This window comes from Urocampus carinirostris, chromosome 17 (genome assembly GCF_059441175.1).
Source record: "Urocampus carinirostris isolate Australia breed hairy pipefish chromosome 17, RoL_Ucar_1.0, whole genome shotgun sequence".
NCBI lineage: Eukaryota > Metazoa > Chordata > Actinopteri > Syngnathiformes > Syngnathidae > Urocampus > Urocampus carinirostris.
In genome coordinates this window covers 11,952,140-11,970,676 of record NC_142365.1, presented here as the reverse complement: position 1 = coordinate 11,970,676, position 18,537 = coordinate 11,952,140, and the positions used below count along the sequence as shown (strand labels likewise).

General features: G+C 37.3%; 1 protein-coding gene across 4 annotated transcripts in view; it reads right to left on the bottom strand.

The window, feature by feature from the left end:
* Window positions 1–788: 788 nt before the first annotated feature.
* ncam1a (neural cell adhesion molecule 1a) overlaps window positions 789–18,537 on the bottom strand; it is a 285,897-nt gene continuing 268,148 nt past the window's right edge. For 2 of the 4 annotated variants that reach the window (XM_088320617.1, XM_088320618.1), the window contains 3 exons: window positions 8,211–8,412; window positions 7,167–7,283; window positions 789–921 (listed from right to left, as the gene is read on the bottom strand). In XM_088320617.1, the coding sequence (XP_088176743.1) occupies window positions 813–921; window positions 7,167–7,283; window positions 8,211–8,412 (428 nt within the window). In that variant the 3' untranslated portion in view covers window positions 789–812. Of the gene's footprint in view, window positions 922–7,166; window positions 7,284–8,210; window positions 8,413–14,836; window positions 18,449–18,537 lie in introns of those variants that run through there. The other 2 variants (XM_088320619.1, XM_088320620.1) reach the window with 1 other exon arrangement.

Below are 18,537 nucleotides of genomic sequence, written 5' to 3'. Positions count from 1 at the left end.
AAAAACAAAAAACGTAGATCCACGTTCAGAAATTTAGATTTTGTGCGGGAAAAAAAAAACAAGTGAATCCACATGGGGAAAAAAAACAGCAGAAAATTGAAACGTTGACAATTGGTGGGTTGTAACACCGCGAGAAATTTCCGATATTTTGTTATAATAATGAATGAGTAAAAATCGGCACAAGAGACCCCCAAAAAATAATCTTTTGTTTTTTGTGTTTTAAAACAGACATTTTGTATTTCTGTTTAAAGTAAAATTGTTTTCATTAAAATATGACGAACAACTCCAATTTCTCATGGTGTTACAAACATGGTTCGCGCCCCGGCCGAGTCATTCCTAAGACTTAAAAAGTGGTCGGCGGCGCCCTCTGTTGGCTGCGGCTGCATCGGCTCGCTACAACGGGTCAGGTGCAATCGACATTTCGTTCTGTGTACATTGTTACACAGAATGACAATACAAGGAAATTATTATTATTATTATTATTATTATTATACAATCGTAAAGTTTTCACCGGTTTTCGTAAAATGACTTGTAAACGTAATTTTGTGGTTCTGCAACTCTCACCTTTCGACATGTTTTTGTCTTGTGGCACAAAATGTGAACGCGTAACTTAAGGCACGCGCTTTACAGTCTTCTTGGTCCGAAGACCCCCCCCAAAATAATAGACACCCCCTGTCTGTTGACCACTTTCCCTTTTTTTGTGTGGAAAAAGGATGCGGAGGCTTCAGTGACTGTGACCCCCAAAACCCAACACCCCCCCAACATAAAGCCCCAGGACCCCCCCAAAAGAAAAACCGACCGACTTTCCCCGGTTACGCTTTGCTCTCATTTTCGTGGTTGTGAGGGGCCTCGCTGGGGACCGTCTTCACCTCGCCCGTGTTGTTAGCCTCCGTCTTGATGTCGGCGTCCTTCGTTTTCCCACTGAAAGACAAGGGAGACTTTAGTCAGGTTTTTAAAGTGACAGTGTGTTAATTCACCACTAGAGGTCTTTGGATTTAAAAATAGAGATGTAGCATTTGTGTTCAAAGAAGAATCCCTACAAACGCCGGAAGAATAGTACTTGCCGAAATTGGGAAGCTTTCCTGTTTTATCTTCTTGCATTAGCGAGGTTACATTTTAGCTAGCAGCGATAAAAGAACGAGCAAGCTTGCGACACCCGGAGCGGCTGAAGAGAACGAATAGCTAGAGTAGGTCAGAAATGGTGTAAGTGGCTAACTTTAAAGACTGGCCTTCAAAGCTACTAAAAAAGCCATAAAGGTTTGGAAATGTCATGACCCTGAATCAGGGAACATGAGACTAGAGAAGGAAACTATGTAAAAAATAGTTGAAGATTACAATTACCAGAAGTGAGTGACAATGAAGGATGAACTAAGCTTCATTTACACAGAGCAGCTACAATAACAAAAGCAACTGCCACTGAGCCAAGATTTGCAGCCAAGTGGCTAACATGTGTGGATTGAAAAGGAAACAGTGGAAAATTAGAAGATGCCTGAATCACAGGACTGAGCGACATTCACTTGCATTGACGGTTGTGGAAGGCAACTGACTAAGCAGGAGCGGCTAACAATACCAATAGAGGCTAGCAGCAAGCCATAGCCTGCAGCCAAGTGGTTAACACAAGTGCCTCGAAAAGGAAACAGTGGAAAAAAAGATGATGACACACTGAGCGGCTAACAATAACAGCAGCAAATTGCAGCAAGCCAAGAGCTGCAGCCAAATGGCTAAAATGAATGGCTAGAGATAAAAAATAAATCAGTGCAAAAAAAGTGGCAGATGCCAAGACGGCAAGTGACACTGAAGGACATCTATCATGAGTGGCTAGAGACGGAAAAGTCTGGGGAAAAAAGTATATGACTGGATGTGGATGGCAAGTGACACTGAAGCAAGAGCAGCTAACAATAACAGTAGTAGCTAACATGAGTGGCTAAAGAAGCAAACAGTTGAAAAAAATAACAAAAAATAATAATAAAAAAGCCATAATCACAGGCTTCAGCAACATTTGCTTGCATGACCAGTTGTAGAATAGCAGCTAGCGGCGAGCCAAAGCCTGTAGCCAAGATGCTAACATAAGTGGCTGAAGAAGGAAACAGTGGAAAAAAGTAGATGACCAGATGTGGATGGCAAGCGACACTAAAAGACAAAACACAAATCAGCAGAGGCTAGCGGCGAGCAATTGCAGGGAACAAGTAGATACTCCGAGTAGCCAGAGAAGGAAACTGTGGAAAAATAAAATCAAATATTCCTCTGATCATCTCTCCCATTTTCCAGATGTGTGCGGTAAAATTGTGTTGCTAAGCGGGTCAATTTGTTATTTTTTCTTTATTTGAATCAATCCTACTCGACGAGTGAAGTATTATGACACTACTAGGGGTCGCTATATACCACACACTAGGGCTTTAAGGAAAAAACAAAAAAAGGCATCCCTTCCCCTTTGCATTTCACACGTAATGGGATCAACTCGACCCTAACGTTGTTGTTATTAGCTTGGAGAAAAGCTCAAAGTTTCAACTGAAGCTAAAATCTGCAGGATTAAAAATTGGGGTAGAAAAACAGGTCGGCTTTCAGCTGATAATAATGAAACAGCTTGAAAGAAATCTAAAAATAGAAGCGTAGCAAATTAATGAAAAACGCGAGCTGCTTTTGTTCTGTCGAATTATTTTTACCTTCTTAAGCTAATTTTATAAACAAAACATCCCTCCAAATCATGGTGGGCAAACTACGGCTCACAGGCTACATGCGGCCTGCAGGCATTTAAATCTGATGCGCTGAATGAAAATGGTCCAAATATAATTGTAATATATGTAAAAGTAAAAAAAGTACTATGAATAAAAACATTTCCCTTTGTGTGTCTACTACAAAAAATACTACAACGAAACACTATAAAAACACCACAAAATGAAATATAATATTAACTGATTTAAAAAAGGGACCTAAAATATTTTAATTATAATTTTCATTATGAAAAAAAAAACAAATACTACCTAAATATTACAAAATACTTCAACAGAAATGCAGAAAAGTAATACAAAAATACTACTGTAATACTACACAATACAACAGAAATACAACAGAAAGACTACAACGGATATACTACCAAAATATTTTAAAAATAATAATCTACTTCAGAAATGATATAAAAATACTACTGGAATACAACTACAAAAATACAACAAAAATACAGCAAAACTAAATATCAAATTTAGTAACGAAAAACAGGGACCCAATATATTATTTTGCTTTCATTCTGACAAAAAGAAATACTGCAGAAATATTACAAAAATATTAGTTCGATATTACTATACTACAGAAATACTGTTATAGAAAAGCTAAAAAACTTTTAGAGAAATACTACCACAAAAATCGACAAAAATACAACAACAAAAATATTACAAAAATATATCTACAGGATTCCTGCAAAAATCCATCAACAGTAATTCTATACAATATTACAAAAATACAACGGAAGTACAACGTATTCACACAAAAAATACCACAAAATCTATCATTTTTCCTTTCATCCTAAAAAGATAAAAAAATACAGAAATACTACAAAAAACTACTACAGTAATACTATAATACATATATACTACAACAGAAATACTACAAAAGCACCACTACAGTCATACTATAATACATGAAGACTACAACAGATATAATATTAAAGAAATGTCACAAAAACACTACTAAAAAATGCTACAAAATACTAAAAAATACATATACAGTAACAAAAATACTACAGAAATATTACTACAGAAACTATAAAACTACTACAGAAATACTACAAAAATATTTCTACAGTAATACCAAAAAATACTACAGAAATATTACTGCAGAAATCTTACAAAAATACTTTTACAGAAATACTACAAAATACATGATAATTACTACTTCAGAAAGATTGTAAAACTGCTATTGTAATATGACAAAAATACTACCACAGAAATACTAGAAAACATCTACAGAAATACTACAAAATTATATCTGCAGTAATTCTACAAAAACTACAAAACACTATAAAACTACAACAAATATACACCTATACTAATACTACCAAACGATCAAATTTAGTACAAAAACGTAGAACTTCTATATCATTTTGATTTATTGTGAAAGCTTCAAAAACAATTCTCGATTTCAAACAATAATAAAAGGAAATATAACATGTAGTCGTCTGCATGTGTATTTATTTATACATGAAAAAAAAAAGATAGGGCTCCAGGAGGGGCCCCTAGGCCACAACTTGAACCAAATGGGGCCCCTTCACTCCACAAATGTTCCCACCGCTGCTCTAAATTATTTTTGGCAGGTGCCAAATATTACGTGATCACATACACATACTCATTTTGGGGGTGCGCGGTAGAGCTGGGTGGTCCCCCACTTTCTTTTCGCCCCCCCTCGCCGTTGACCCTGATTGGCTCTGGTTTGGGGGCGTCGCTCAAGTCGACCAGGGGCTCCACGTCGGTATCGGGGCCACTTTTCGGTCCGCGGGGGGCGCTAACGCTCTCCGAGATCGAATTAGTCGGGTTGGGGGGGACCGAGTTTGCCGCTGTGGGCGCCGCCGGGTCAGCAACTGGCCTGTTTGTGGGTGATGGGGTAGGAGTGTGGGGGGGAATGGCGGTGGTTAAAAGTTGGGGTCGGGGGCATACCGGTGGAAAGGTGAGGATGAGAGGGTACCAAAAAAGGAGGTGGGGGAATTAAAGCTGAGTGAAGGAATTCAGATAGTAAGCATTAAATGTGAGATGTTAGCCTGTGTCGAAAGAAAGAAAGATAGAAAGAAAAATAGAAAAAGAGGGAAAGAGAAATGGACAGAAGAGACAATTTGAAACGAAATTGAGAAAGATAAAAAGGAAGGAGAGTAAGATGAGAGAGAAGAAAATGAGAGATGAAAATGAGAGGGCGGAGGGAGAGGAGAGAGAGAGAGAGAGAAAGAGAGAGAGAAAGAAATGAGAGAGAGAGAGACAGAGAGAGAGAAATAATGAGAGAGAGAGAGAGAGAGAGAAATAACAAGAGAGAGAGAGAGAGAGACAGAGAGAGAGAGAGAGAGAGGGAAATGCTTGTGTAGCATCATGCTTCTTATACTCTCATTTTGTGTGTTACGTTTCCTTTGACAAAATTCTTAGAGGGAGAGAGAGAGACCGAGAGAGAGGAGAGAGAAAGTGAGTGAAAAAGAAATAACGAGAGAGAGAGAGAGAGAGAGAGAGAGGGGGGGGGGGGGGAAGAGAGTGAAAAATAAATAACGAGCGAGAGCGAGTGAGAGAGAGCATGAGAGAGAGAAAACAAAAGAGACTGAGAGAGTGTTTTTTTGCGTAAAAATAGGGAGACAGAAATAGGAAAAGAGAGAGAGGTAGAGAAAGAAAGGAAAACAGTAAAAAAGAGATAAGAAAGCGAGAGACCGAGAGAAAAGGGGAAAAATGAAAAAAAGAGAAAAAGAAATGATGAAAGAGAAAGCATGAGAGAAAGACAGCAAAAGAGAGAAGGAGGGGAGACGAAAAGAGAGAAAGAGCGAGAGAGAGAGAGAGAGAGAGAGAGAGAGAGAAATGCTTGTGCAGCATCATGCTTCTTATACTCTCATTTTGTGTGTTACATTTCCTTTGACAAAATTCTTATTTTCAAGGTTTATTAAAGAAAGTTTGTTACTCTTTGTCACCATCTCCTGGCTAAAAGTCATGATCGCAGCCTCAGTCAGCTCATTCATGATGCACGTGCAAGTACGTGCATTTCTTACACGTGATCGAAACAAATCTTTTTTTTTTCTTTTGTCTGATTTGGGTTGGCGTCTGGACTGTACCTGGAAAAGGCCTTTTATTACGTCCACCATTTTCATGCTACACTCACAAATAGAAACAAAATAAAAAATGTGAAGACAAGCATGAAGTCACTCTTAAACCCCAACCACGTCCCAAAAGCCATTCCTCCTACCTAATGTCCTTTGGTCCGAACAGCTCTGATAAAAGTAAGATTCAGTAAAAGTAGATAGGCGCAGCAAAAATACAACATAAGGGCTCTTTGGAGTCAGTTGCATATTGTTAACACATACTATATAAAGAAAATATTTTTTTACTTTTTAAGGATAATGCAAACGACTCTCCTAACCTTTAAGAAAAACAAATCCAAGGAAAATTAAAAACCTCTTATACGATTTGACAGAGGTGAGAAGAAAGGCTAATTGGCTACTTAGCTAGCTAGGAACTGGCTAGATAGAGAAGTTGCAGCTTAAAAACAGAATATACAATGGTTTAGTGGCTAGCTAGCTAGCTAGCTTGGAACTGGCTAGCTAGTATTTTGGGACAAATATCTACCAAGTCAAACATCCTTTTGGGAAAATCATTAAAAAATGCTACCTAAGGACAGAGAATAAAATGGCTAAGTGGCTAACAAGCTCGCTAGCTAGAAGTTAACTCATAATCAATAGAGAAAATATCAAACTTTTAAAATCTTTAAAGATGCCCTAAACGACACACCTAACCTTTAAGGAAAACCAATCCAGTAAAAGATTAAAACTATCATTTTTATTGACTTCTGATACGACTTGACAACGGTGAGAAAAAAGGGCTAATTGGCTACCTAGCTAGCTAGGTATTTGCTAAATAGAGAAGTTGTGACTTAAGAGCAGATAATAAAATGGTTTAGTGGCTACCTAGCTAGCTTGGAACTTGCTTATTTGAGGGAAATATCTACTAAGTCAATCATCCTTTTGGGACATTCATTACAAAATGCTCCCTAAGGACAGAATAAAACGGCTAACAAGCTCGCTAGCAAGAAGTTAACTCATAATAAATAGAGAAAATATCTAACTTTTAAACTCTTTAAGGATACCTCAGCGACACACCTAACCTTTAAGGAAAACAAATCCAGTAAAAGATTAAAACTATCATTTTTATTGACTTCTGATACGACTTGACGGCGGTGAGAAAAAAGGCTAATTGGCTACCAAGCTAGCTAGGAACTGGCTAGATAGAGAAGTTGTGACTTAAGAGCAGATAATAAAATGATTTAGTGGCTAGCTAGCTAGCTTGGAACTGGCTATCTAGTATTTTGAGACAAATATCTACCAAGTCAAACATCCTTTTGGCAAAGTCATTAAAAAATGCTACTTAAGGACAGTGAATAAAATGGCTAAGTGGCTAACAAGCTAACATACTAGCAGTACTGTAGTTCATACTCACTCGGGTTCTGTCAGAGGCGTGGTCTCATTGGGTTCAGTGGGTGTAACTCCTTCCTGGTTCTGCGTCGGGACTTCCTCCGTCCTCACCTCCACGATAGGCTCCTTGGATTCGTCCTTGCTGATGAGAAACGAAAAATTCAGAATCCGTGTTTTTCCTTTTAGGCAGAGGTGAGCCTTCTCTGCTGGCCTTAAGACACCTGAAACCTGTGATGCTAATTAAATTTTGTCCATGAATACTTAATGAATAATTCCAAATTGTCTGTCAGATTCCTTTCATTGCTTTTCCTCTGGTTGAGTTGCTTCTAGATGTGTGTTTATCATATTTAAGTACTTAACCAATCACATTTCAGCTGTTGTTTATTGCCGGGTCAAAAATCCACCAGGAGGCCTTCACAATCATTTCTGCAGGCCTTGTAGCATAAAATAATGCCGAGAAAGCTTTTGGTTTATCCAATCAGATTTCGAATTGGCGGACCAGGGCCTTCTAGCGGGCATAAGGATACTGAATCACATTTCAGCTGTTGTTTATTGCCGGGTCAAAAATCTACCAGGAGGCCTTCACAATCACTTCTGCAGGCCTTGTAACATAAAATAATGCCAATAAAGCTTTTGGGTTTATCCAATTAGATTTGGAGTTGGCGGACCAGGGCCTTCTAGCAGGCGTAAGGATACGTCATCAGTTTCACAAACTATGGCTAAGGGGCGGTAACAGAAGTGTCGCTGCTTCTGTCGAACAGACATTTTCAACCCTAAATCGAAAAAAGATTTATGCCAGAAATACGACAGGAAGCCTGGACTCTCAGCATGAATTTCAAAGGAGACAGAAAATAATTTCTTGATGGAATTGACAAGCACGATTTATCTGTACGACTGAGAAATTGAAAAAAAGATAATGGATTTTGTGCGAAAAAACGTGGAAATGTTTTAGCTATAAAATACAGTAGTTGAAGGTTGGATTGATTCAGACGTAACACCACTGAAGGCCTAGGTGTGAAATACACAGCCCGCCACAAATTTTTGGACACGGCGCAGTGCCAGGACTCACCTGAAGGCGGCCTTCCCCTCCTCCATGTCCTTGTTTTTTTCTCCAGGGCCGGTTTTGCCGCAGAAGTTAACGGCGATGCACATGAGTAGGCCGCATTTGTTGAGGAAGAAGCAAGTCACGTCCACGGCCACCAACAGAACCAGGAAGACCACCATCAGGATGCCCACAATGGCACCCGTGCTCAGGCCGGACCCCGAACCGCCTGCGAAAACAAGAAACCAAGCGGTGATAATGGATCTCTAAAGATAGCAAACAAAACAAAGAAAATTTTAGTCCAAATCGTACTGTATCACAAAAAGGAGTCCCTACCTTTACAGTGTTCTTGCATGGTTATGAGAAACAGTAGTACCCCAAGATACAGCGACCCCTCCTTACAACGTTTCCTTTTATGGAGTTGAATAGTATGTTTATCCGGCCCCTCTTTACAGCAATTTTTTTCCCCCATGTATTATATTATGTGCCCGAAATTACTTCTACTTAAATAATCCGCATACAGTAGACCCCGGGTTACAGCAACCCTAGCTTACGAGGTATTCACGTTATGTTTTTTTCTGTCCCTTGTTACATTTTCCCAGCCAACATCATGAAAAAGAAGACATGCTATAGAATATGCGATACTGTTTGTTTTGTGCTGTATTTGTACCGTATTCATTCGTTAAGGGTCATAAAGCTTGCAGTGACGCTAAAGGTAGAAGCAAAAACATGATTACCATGGAAACAAAGCCTGCCATGATAAAGAAATACAACGAGAGCACATGCACACGAGTAACGTGCCTCATAAGAGGCCTCTCTGCCGTCGACATTATATAAAATGCTGCCCTGCTATCGGTTTTCAGAACAGCTTAATGAAGGCGGCAGAATTCCCTCCCACAATGTCTTTTTCTTCATTTAGTTCAGAATCTAGGAAGCTTCATAACGATTTTGCGAGTCGGCGACACCATACTGTATATTGTGTACTGTGGTTATTCACTAAGGCCGGCAAGGTTTGAAGTGATGACAAAGGGAGAAGTAAAAATAATGCTAACCATGGAAATAGAAAAAACATTATTTAGAGATATGAAAAAGGCTCAAGCATCACTACACTCAGTAGGTTGCATGTCAGAACTACTATTAAAAACTATGAGCCAATCAAAGCAGTAGCTACACTTTAGCATTCACTATACAGCTATATATATATATATATATATATATATATATTTTTTTTTTTTTTTTTTTTTTTACATACAGGTCGCACTGGAGTATAAGTTGCCTTTTGAGAGTTGTACTCTCTAGATTTTAATATTTTTTTGTGCTTTTTAGCATTCATTTTCGGTTGCACTGCAGAATACAGCGACATCTGGTGGTCAACTATGACACACTGTCCTTTCTATAAAATAAGAAAATAATCATTAAAATATGCAAACTGATGTGTAAAAATTTGTATTTTTTACATTTTGCAGAGTGTCTTAGTACTTTGTACTTTTCTCTTTGTGCTTTTTAGCATTGATTTTCGATTGACCAACATAAAACAGCAACATGCATACATAAGTCGCACTGGAGTATAAATTGCCTATTGGGATTGTACGCTGTAGTTTTTGCTCTTCGTTGTGCTTTTTAGCATTTGTTTTTGGCTGTACTATACAATACAGCGACATCTGCTGGTCAAATATTACACAGTGTCCCTTTAATCGAAGAAGGAAATTATCACTAGAATAAGCAATTTCTCTGAAAGATCTTTACTTCATTTGATTTATTATTTTTTGCAGAAAGTCTTGGGGATTGGACTCAGTAGTTTGTACTCTTCTTTGTGCTTTTTAGCATTCGTTTTCGGTTACACTACAAAATACTCGGACACCTGGTGGTCAATTATTTTGCAGTGTCCCTTTAATTGAATAAGAAAGTCATCAATTAAATCAGCAATTTATGTGGAATGTATTTATTTGATGTACTTAATTTTGCAGCGTGTCTTGAGGTTGGATTCTGTAGTTTGTACTTCTCTTTGTGCTTTTTAGCATTCATTTTCGATTGACCTACATAGAACAGCGGCATTGTCGTATATTACACAGTGTCCCTTTAATGGAATCAGTAAAACGATGTGCAGGATTTTTACGCAATTTGACTTATTTTATTTTACAGCTTCATCAAACAAAATAGGTTGTTAAATAAACTGTGCTGCCTCATGAGCAGAAAATTAGTTCATAAAAAGGAAATATGGATGTGATATGGATGAATGTTATGGTTTCTGGTACTGTGAGCAAAACACTACCATAGAAGGAGGGACCTCCCACAATTGGAACCTCGTAGTTTGTGTACGTGCTAAATTCCGCCATGACACGCTCAATTGATTTCTAATTGAACGGTTTCCTCCGCCCTGTACATACACAACCGCGCTTGTTCCCGCGTCTAGCTAGGTCGTGTCATTTACATGTTAACAGGGGCGATAAATCACGTTCTGGGAAAACGGGCTGGAAGGCGAAGGGACATAAATCAGGAAGTGTCGTGGCGGACGGCGCTAACATTTCACTTGTCAGCTAGCTGCGCTAACAGTTACGCGAGATAAGGTTCCTTTCTTCGGGAAAAATACATACATAAAGCGGCGCTAATATGACAAGACGACAGCAAACAATTTTCCTTTTGATATGAGTGTTTATTTCAGCCATTTTAAAATCCAAACTAATATGGGTGTTAATCTTGTTTTGGTCAGGGGTGTCAAATTGCGGCCCATGGGCGGAATCAGGCCTGCCAAATGTTATAATCCAGCCCACAATACAACACAGAAAGAAACGAAAGAAAAAAGTGAGCTGCAGTTTTAAATATGTCCACTGGATGTCGCTAAAGAAACTCAGAAAGCAACTGTAGCTGTATTCTCTCTCTCTCTCTCTCTCTCTCTCTCTCTCTCTCTCTCTCTCTCTCTCTCTCTCTCTCTCTCTCTCTCTCTCTCTCTCTCCCCCCCCTCTCTCTCTTTGTATCTCTCTGTTTCTGATTTTCTCTTTTCCTCTTATTTTCTCTTTATTTCTCACTCTCTGTCCCTCATTTTCATTTATTTCTCTTATTTTATGACTCTGACCTCTCTTTTTCTTTCTCTCTTTTTATCTCTATTAGTTTATTTAATCTTTCTTCCTCTCGCTTTTGTTGACTTTATATTTCTTTCTTTCCTTTTCTCTAGCTCCCTCCCTTTTGTCTCTCTATCTTTATCTGTCTTGTTATGTGAAATGTTCTTATTGTTTTGCTCGCTTTAAGCATTTATTTCCTTATCATGCTTGAAGGTATTTCTTTAAAGGAGAAGCCAAATCTGCTATGGAAGACATTTTTTTAGAATAACATTGTTTTATAATTATTTTTGGGAAACAAAAAAGACAAAACATTTGAAAAGAGCAAAACATTTTGGACTTCGACTGGGCGGACTAACAGTTGTGTCAGGGTCAGAATTCCAGATGATACACAGGTGTTCAAATACTTATTTTCAACTACATCACACAAAAATATCGTTAAAAAATCATGCATTGTCATTTCTGGATTTTTCTTTTTAGTTTATCTCTTTCCCAGAGGATATACACCTACGATGAAAATTTCAGACCCCTCCATGATTTCTAAGCGGGAGAAATAGCAAAATAGCAGGGTGTTCAAATACTTATTTTCTTCACTGTATATATTATATATTTATACAGTATCTCATGCAGTAGATCATTTTGCCAATTTTAAGTATATTTTCTTCATCTTAATAATAATGACTTTTCAAACTATTGAATAAGCATCTACCATATCAAATATGTTTCATTATTATAATTTTTTTCTAGCAAATGTCCAAAATATATGAAAATTGGAACATCATCTGCCATAATTTTTCACATGTAGAAAGTGAAATTGTCACGGTTGCCATGGCGCCCAATTGGCCCCGCCCATGTGGCGCCAGCTGCGGCTCATTGACAGATTGGCTTTCCATCTACTTAAGCTCAGTGCTCTCATTCTTCCTTTGTCAGTTCGTCAACGAACCTCTGCCCCGCAAGACGTGGATTCTGACTTGGTCCTGTTTTCCTGTTCGTATTTCCAGTCCGGTATTGTTCTTGTTTATTTTGTCTTGTTTAATATCGGTTTCCAGTTTTGTTCTTGTCTATTTTTGTCCTGTTTATCATTCTCTCCAGTTTTTGTTCCCGTCTAGTTTGTCCTGTTTAATTTCGATATCCTGTTTTATTATGAATCCTGTCTGTCCCGTCCTGTCCGGTCCAGTATCGACCCCATCTGTCCGATATCTGCTCGGGCAATTGAAATTGATCTCGTCGGTCTCTGGCTTCCTGTTTTTCCACGCCAGACTGCTGACTAACGTGCATGACTCCCCATTTCTCGTAAAATAAAAGCTTGTGTGAAAAACGTCACGAATTTGGGTCCTGATCCTGTTCCGGTTCATGACAGAAATAGCAAAAAAATATACATTATTCAAAAATACATTTTTTCTTATATGACTACTGTTAAAATTATTACCTTAGAACCCTGCACATTTTAGGTAGTATTTTCTACATTTTTTGCTTACATTATAATAACTATTTAATAATTATGTCATAAACATTTTTCTCATTTTATACTGAAGAGTTGAGGGTATATGAAAAAAATTCTGTGACGATTTTTGGGGGAAGTAGAATGTAAAAAGTCAAAACAAGTATATTTTTTCTTATTCAACCCTACTTTTAAATTATTAGTCTAGAACTCTGCCAATTTTAAATACTATTTTCCCGTTTTACTAAAAATATTTAGTCGATGTTATGAACTGCAAAAAGTCAAATTTAACTTTAAGGGTATGTTCACAAAACTGAATTGAAAACCAAAGTAACCATCACACACTTTAGCGGCAGATGTATCTGGCTAGCTAACAACATGCTAACGAGATAGCTTAGCCTTAATAAGAATAAAACTACTGGCAGTGGACCTTAAATGGATGACAGTATAGTGCGGGTAAGTTCTATAAAACTAAAAACGTGAATTTGGTTTTGTTAGCATACGATCAAGATTAAACGATATATGTTGTTTATAAATGTTATCTTCTGCAGAAACAATTTATAACCTACATAAAAGATACTATCATGGTGTTTACGAAAATGACAGCCACCCTTCACAGAACGTTCCGATCTGATAGGAAGTCTCGCCACCAAGTCGACGCGTTATCTCCGAAAGCGCATCGGTCATGTTTACGATCCGTACGGAGGAAAGTCGAAAATCGCTTGCAAGGGAAAACGAAAATGACCCGGAAAGGAAATGAGCGACAGTGGAAAGAAGAGACAGCTTTGAGGACATCAGGTCGACTTTTCCGAGTGGACGTCCTCTCGCCAAGGAAGGAAACCTGGAGAGAAGACAGACAGCGCGAGGACATAGAGGAGGGATCATGCAGGAAGACGGACAAAGACATAGGACAGAAAAAAGAAAACACGCAACTCTGGATCGTTATGTAATGTCTTTGTGACGGAACCAGACTAGATGAGTCTTTATCATATTTTCCGCAACTCTGGATCATTTGGTAATGTCTTGGAGGAAGAACCTAACTAGATGAGGCTTATCATATATTTGGTAATTTCTTGGAGACAGTACCTGACTAGATGAGTCTTTCTATTATTTTCGCAACTCTGGATTGTTTTGTAATGTTTTGGGGACATAACCTGAACAGATTAGTCTTGCCATATTTTCCAAAACTCTGGGTTGTTTGGCAATGTCTTGGATACAGAACCTGACTAGATGAGGCCTGCAATATTTTCCACAAGTCTGAATCATTTGGTAATGTCTTGGATACAGAACCTGACTCTATGAGGCTTGCTGTATTTTCCGCAACTCTGAATCTTTTTGTAAATTTTTGGATACAGAACCTGACTCGATGAGAATTACCGTATTTTCTGCAACTCTGAATCGTTTCGTAATGTCTTGGATACACACCCTGACTCGATGAGGCTTGCTGTATTTTCCGCAACTCTGAATCGTTTGGTAATGTCTTGGATACATAGCCTGACTGGATGAGACTCGCTATATTTTACACAAGTCTGAATCATTTGATAATGTCTTGGATACAGAAACTGACTCTATGAGGCTTGCTATATTTTCCACAACTCTGAATCGTTTTGTAATTTCTTGGATACAGAACCTGACGCGATGAGAATTACCGTATTTTCTGCAACTCTGAATCGTTTCGTAATGTCTTGGATACGCACCCTGACTCGATGAGGCTTGCTGTTTTTTCCGCAACCCTGAATCGTTTGGTAATGTCTTGGATACATAACCTGACTGGATGAGACTCGCTATATTTTACACAAGTCTGAATCATTTGGTAATGTCTTGGATACAGAACCTGACTCTATGAGGCTTGCTATATTTTCCGCAACTCTGAATTGTTTGGTAATGTATTGGATACAAAACCTGACGAGATGAGGCTAGTTAAGATTTGTGTAAAGGGAAATTCTCTTTCTAACTTGATAACCGTGTTTTGCCTTACTGTTGTTAGCTTATATAGCATTAGCTTAAGAGTATAACTCGAATAACTTCGGTATAACATCTTTTTTGTCGTCAAGGTTATGTTACAAACAGGGCTCTTTTTTCTCTGTCAAAATTATGGTTTTGGTGGCTATGCTAATGAGCTAAGCTAATGCTAGCTGACAAAAGCATCACTTGAGTCAAAGAAAAACAGACACACTTTATTTGCACCCCAACAACGGTTACATGTAAACACACACAGATATGTACTTACAAAAATTACTTGAAAACAGCAAAGAAAAAAATCTTCTCGATAGAGATGCGTTTCATTTTTCCCTCCGATAGGCTATCCGGTACAAGCGAAAATAATATATTTTTTTTCTCTCTTAAAAGATTATGTACACACAAAATACAATCAATGAACTCCGCCCACATTTAATAACCCCGCCCACATCTCATAACTCCACCCACATGTCTTCTTTCCTTTCAAGGCATTTACGTCATAATCGACGTTCCAATTTTATTTTGTATTAAATGCGGGAAAACAAAAATCATTTTGCTCATTTTAAGTAGTTAAAAACAAATAAACCACAAAAGATCCTCTTATTTCATTAGAGTTAATAGTTAAAGTAAAATTAATACATAAAATAGAAGTGCAAATTCGTAGGAAGAAAATTCTCTTTTAAAATTTCATTCTTATTTTATGATTTATATTTATAGTCATTTTGATCCAAAATGTACCTAATATCTCATTAAAAATGTATTTTTTTCTTATGGAGTCAAAAATCAAAGTGAAATATTTGAAAAAAAGTTTAAAATGATAAAAACGCTTCTTTTATGTAGAAAAATCCTTCCTTTTGTATCTATTTTATTTTGTAGTAATTTTAATTAAAAAATTTAGTGATGCTCTCATAAGTTTTTCTTCTTTTAATAGATATAAAATTAAATTAACAATAATTATTATAACTGGAGAAATGCTTATTTTCTGTGTAAAACATCATTCTTAATGTATGTACTTTATTTGGTATGAATAAAAGTTTCAGAAATTGCCTTATAATACGTTATTTTGGACACATGCTCATTTTATAAGGAATACTCTTAAAATATCATTCTCATTTCACGTATATTACTTTATAGTCAATTGATAGACATTTTCAAATATTCTCTTAATTAGTCCTTTTTCCTCATTGAAGGAGCTTAAAATTGAATTATAATTGTAGAAATTATTATATAAGAAAAAATATGTTCTAAAATGCAACTCTTATTTTATTATTCGTTATTTTTTTTGTAGTCATTTTAAACTTTTTTCTGCCTTTGCTTTTCTAGTAAAATCATAAAAAATGCTTAAAATAAGCTAAATAATATTTCATCTGCAATCCCGGATGACTCAAAATCATTTGCCTCATTTTCATGATTATCCTCAGTTTTAGAAAACAGTATTTTAATTAAAATGAGCAAAAAGAACCACTTCTTTCAAAGCAATCCATAATAAAAAAAAAAATACTTCTTTAGACCAGTGGTGTCCTAATATGTGTAACATTGTGTATAGCAACATCAAAAATGCGTAAAGAGCTGGCCCCCTCCCCAACCTAGATGGATCCGATCGCTTCTGAGGTTCTCTGACTCCCAATAATATAAAAATAAGGAAAATAAATTATATATAAAATATTAGTTGATTGGACCGTTACATTTTTGGATGTTTGTTTTTATACAGTACATATCAAAATATTCCAAGCATCTGTGCTAAATAAATAATTTGCTCTACATATTCTTATTAGTAGCCAGACTGGAAAAAATGAGAATACAGTGATTTGGAATCCTATTTGTCTGGGGCTATAATTCCTTTGATAAGATTTTTTTTTTGGTAAATATTTACAACACAAGCACATTTTATTAAGGCTGCTGTGTTTTTGTTTTTATTTCTAGAATAGTGAGCAGATAAAAAGAAATGCAAACGAACAAAAATCCTCATTTGGTAATGTCTTGGAGAACCTGATTAAATGAGTCTTACCATAATTTCCGCAACTCTGGATCGTTTGGTTATGTCCTGGAGGAAAAACCTGACTAGATGACTCTTTCCATATTTTTTCGCAACTCTGGATCGTTATGTAATGTCTTGGTGACAGAACGAAACTAGATGAAGCTTTCCATATTTTCCACAACTCTGGACCGTCTGGTAATCTTTTGGAAACAGAACCAAATTAAGGCTTAACATATTTTCTGCAACTCTGGATCATCTGGTAATGTCTTGGAAACAGAACCTGACCAGTTTAAGGATTAACATATTTTCTGCAACTCTAGATCGTTTGGTAATGTCTTGGAACTAGAACCAAACTAAATAAGTCTCAGTATTATTTCCGGAACGCTGGATCGTTTAGTAATGTCTTTGAGACAAAACCTGACGAGATGAGTCTTTCCATATGTTCCACAACTCTGGATCGTTTTGTAATGTCTTGGTGACAGAACCAAACTAAATGAAGCTTGCCATATTTTACGCAACTCTCGACCGTTTGGCAATCTTTTGGAAACAGAAGCTGACCAAATTAAGGCTCAACATATTTGCTGCAACTCTAGCTTGTTTCGTAAAGTTTTGGAAACAGAACCTGACCAGTTTAAGGCTTAACATATTTTCAGCAACTCTAGATCGTTTGGTAATGTCTTGGAAACAGAACCCTGACAAAATGAGGCTTGCTCTAATTTCCAGGTTAAAGGTCATCTAAACAACAAAAAAATAACTGAAATTTAAAAGTGCACCTTATAACCCATTGCGGTTTATAGTCTGGAAAATACAGCAGTTTCCTTTAAGCCCCAGTGTGTAATATTTAACCACTAGATGGCACTGTGTTGTTTGGTATAATAATAATAATAATAATAATTTCCTTGTATTGTCATTCTGTGTAACAATGTACACAGAACGAAATGTCGATTGCACCTGACCCGTTGTAGCGAGCCAATGCAGCCGCAGCCAACAGAGGGCGCCGCCGACCACTTTTAAGTCTTAGGAATGACTCGTATGAGCAAAGGCCAGTGAATCATGGCACAACTTGGCGGTAGAATGCCGGACAAACATGGCGCCGACTTGAGTACACAGTGGAAAAGAAATATAAATTTCTCGACCTATGATTTTTCTTTTAGAAAAATTAACATTGGTATCATAGTTCATGTATTTTTGCCTAGTATTCAAATCAATGTTGTTGTTGTTTAACACTGGATAAAAGTTTTTTCATACCACTAGGAGGCACTAAATATTAAACACTGTCCCTTCAAATGATCTTGATTCATGTTTGGTTACAAACAAATTGAATTCAATCGGAATTAAGTTTTTGGAATTGGATTTGTCTGGGGCCCAAATACCTTTTAATTTTTGGGGGGCCAGTAGAAGTAAAAACTAAGAGGACAAATGTACCCTCTACACATGATTTGGACACCCCTGATAAAGACAGTCTTGTCTATGTGTAGATGTACAACAATAAAAACAAAACAAAACAAAAAAATAAAAATAAAAATTCATAATCCCGCTGAAAAAAAACAATTTTAAAACAGTGCACCTTGTGATAACAATAAATGTCCCCGACTTTCCCTGTCCAATTCTGTCTTGTTTCCATCTTGTTTGTCTGGGCTCGAAAAGGCATAGAAAGCGAAAATGCAGGGGGGGTTGCATTGATGTCAGGGGTGAATAAAATAAAATAAAAAATCAGGCTTTGTTTCACCCCCCCGATGAAATCAGTTTTACGAAAGTCGGAACGCCGTCAGCGAGGCGGAGAGGAGGAGGACCGCCCAACTGTACGTCAGGTGGCAAGAACCCAGTGTCGCTGCCGAGTGGAGGGGTGACGAGTCGTTCGAATGTCCAAAACGACGGGAAAATAGCGAGATCGCAGAATGATCCCGCCCCCCAATCCCG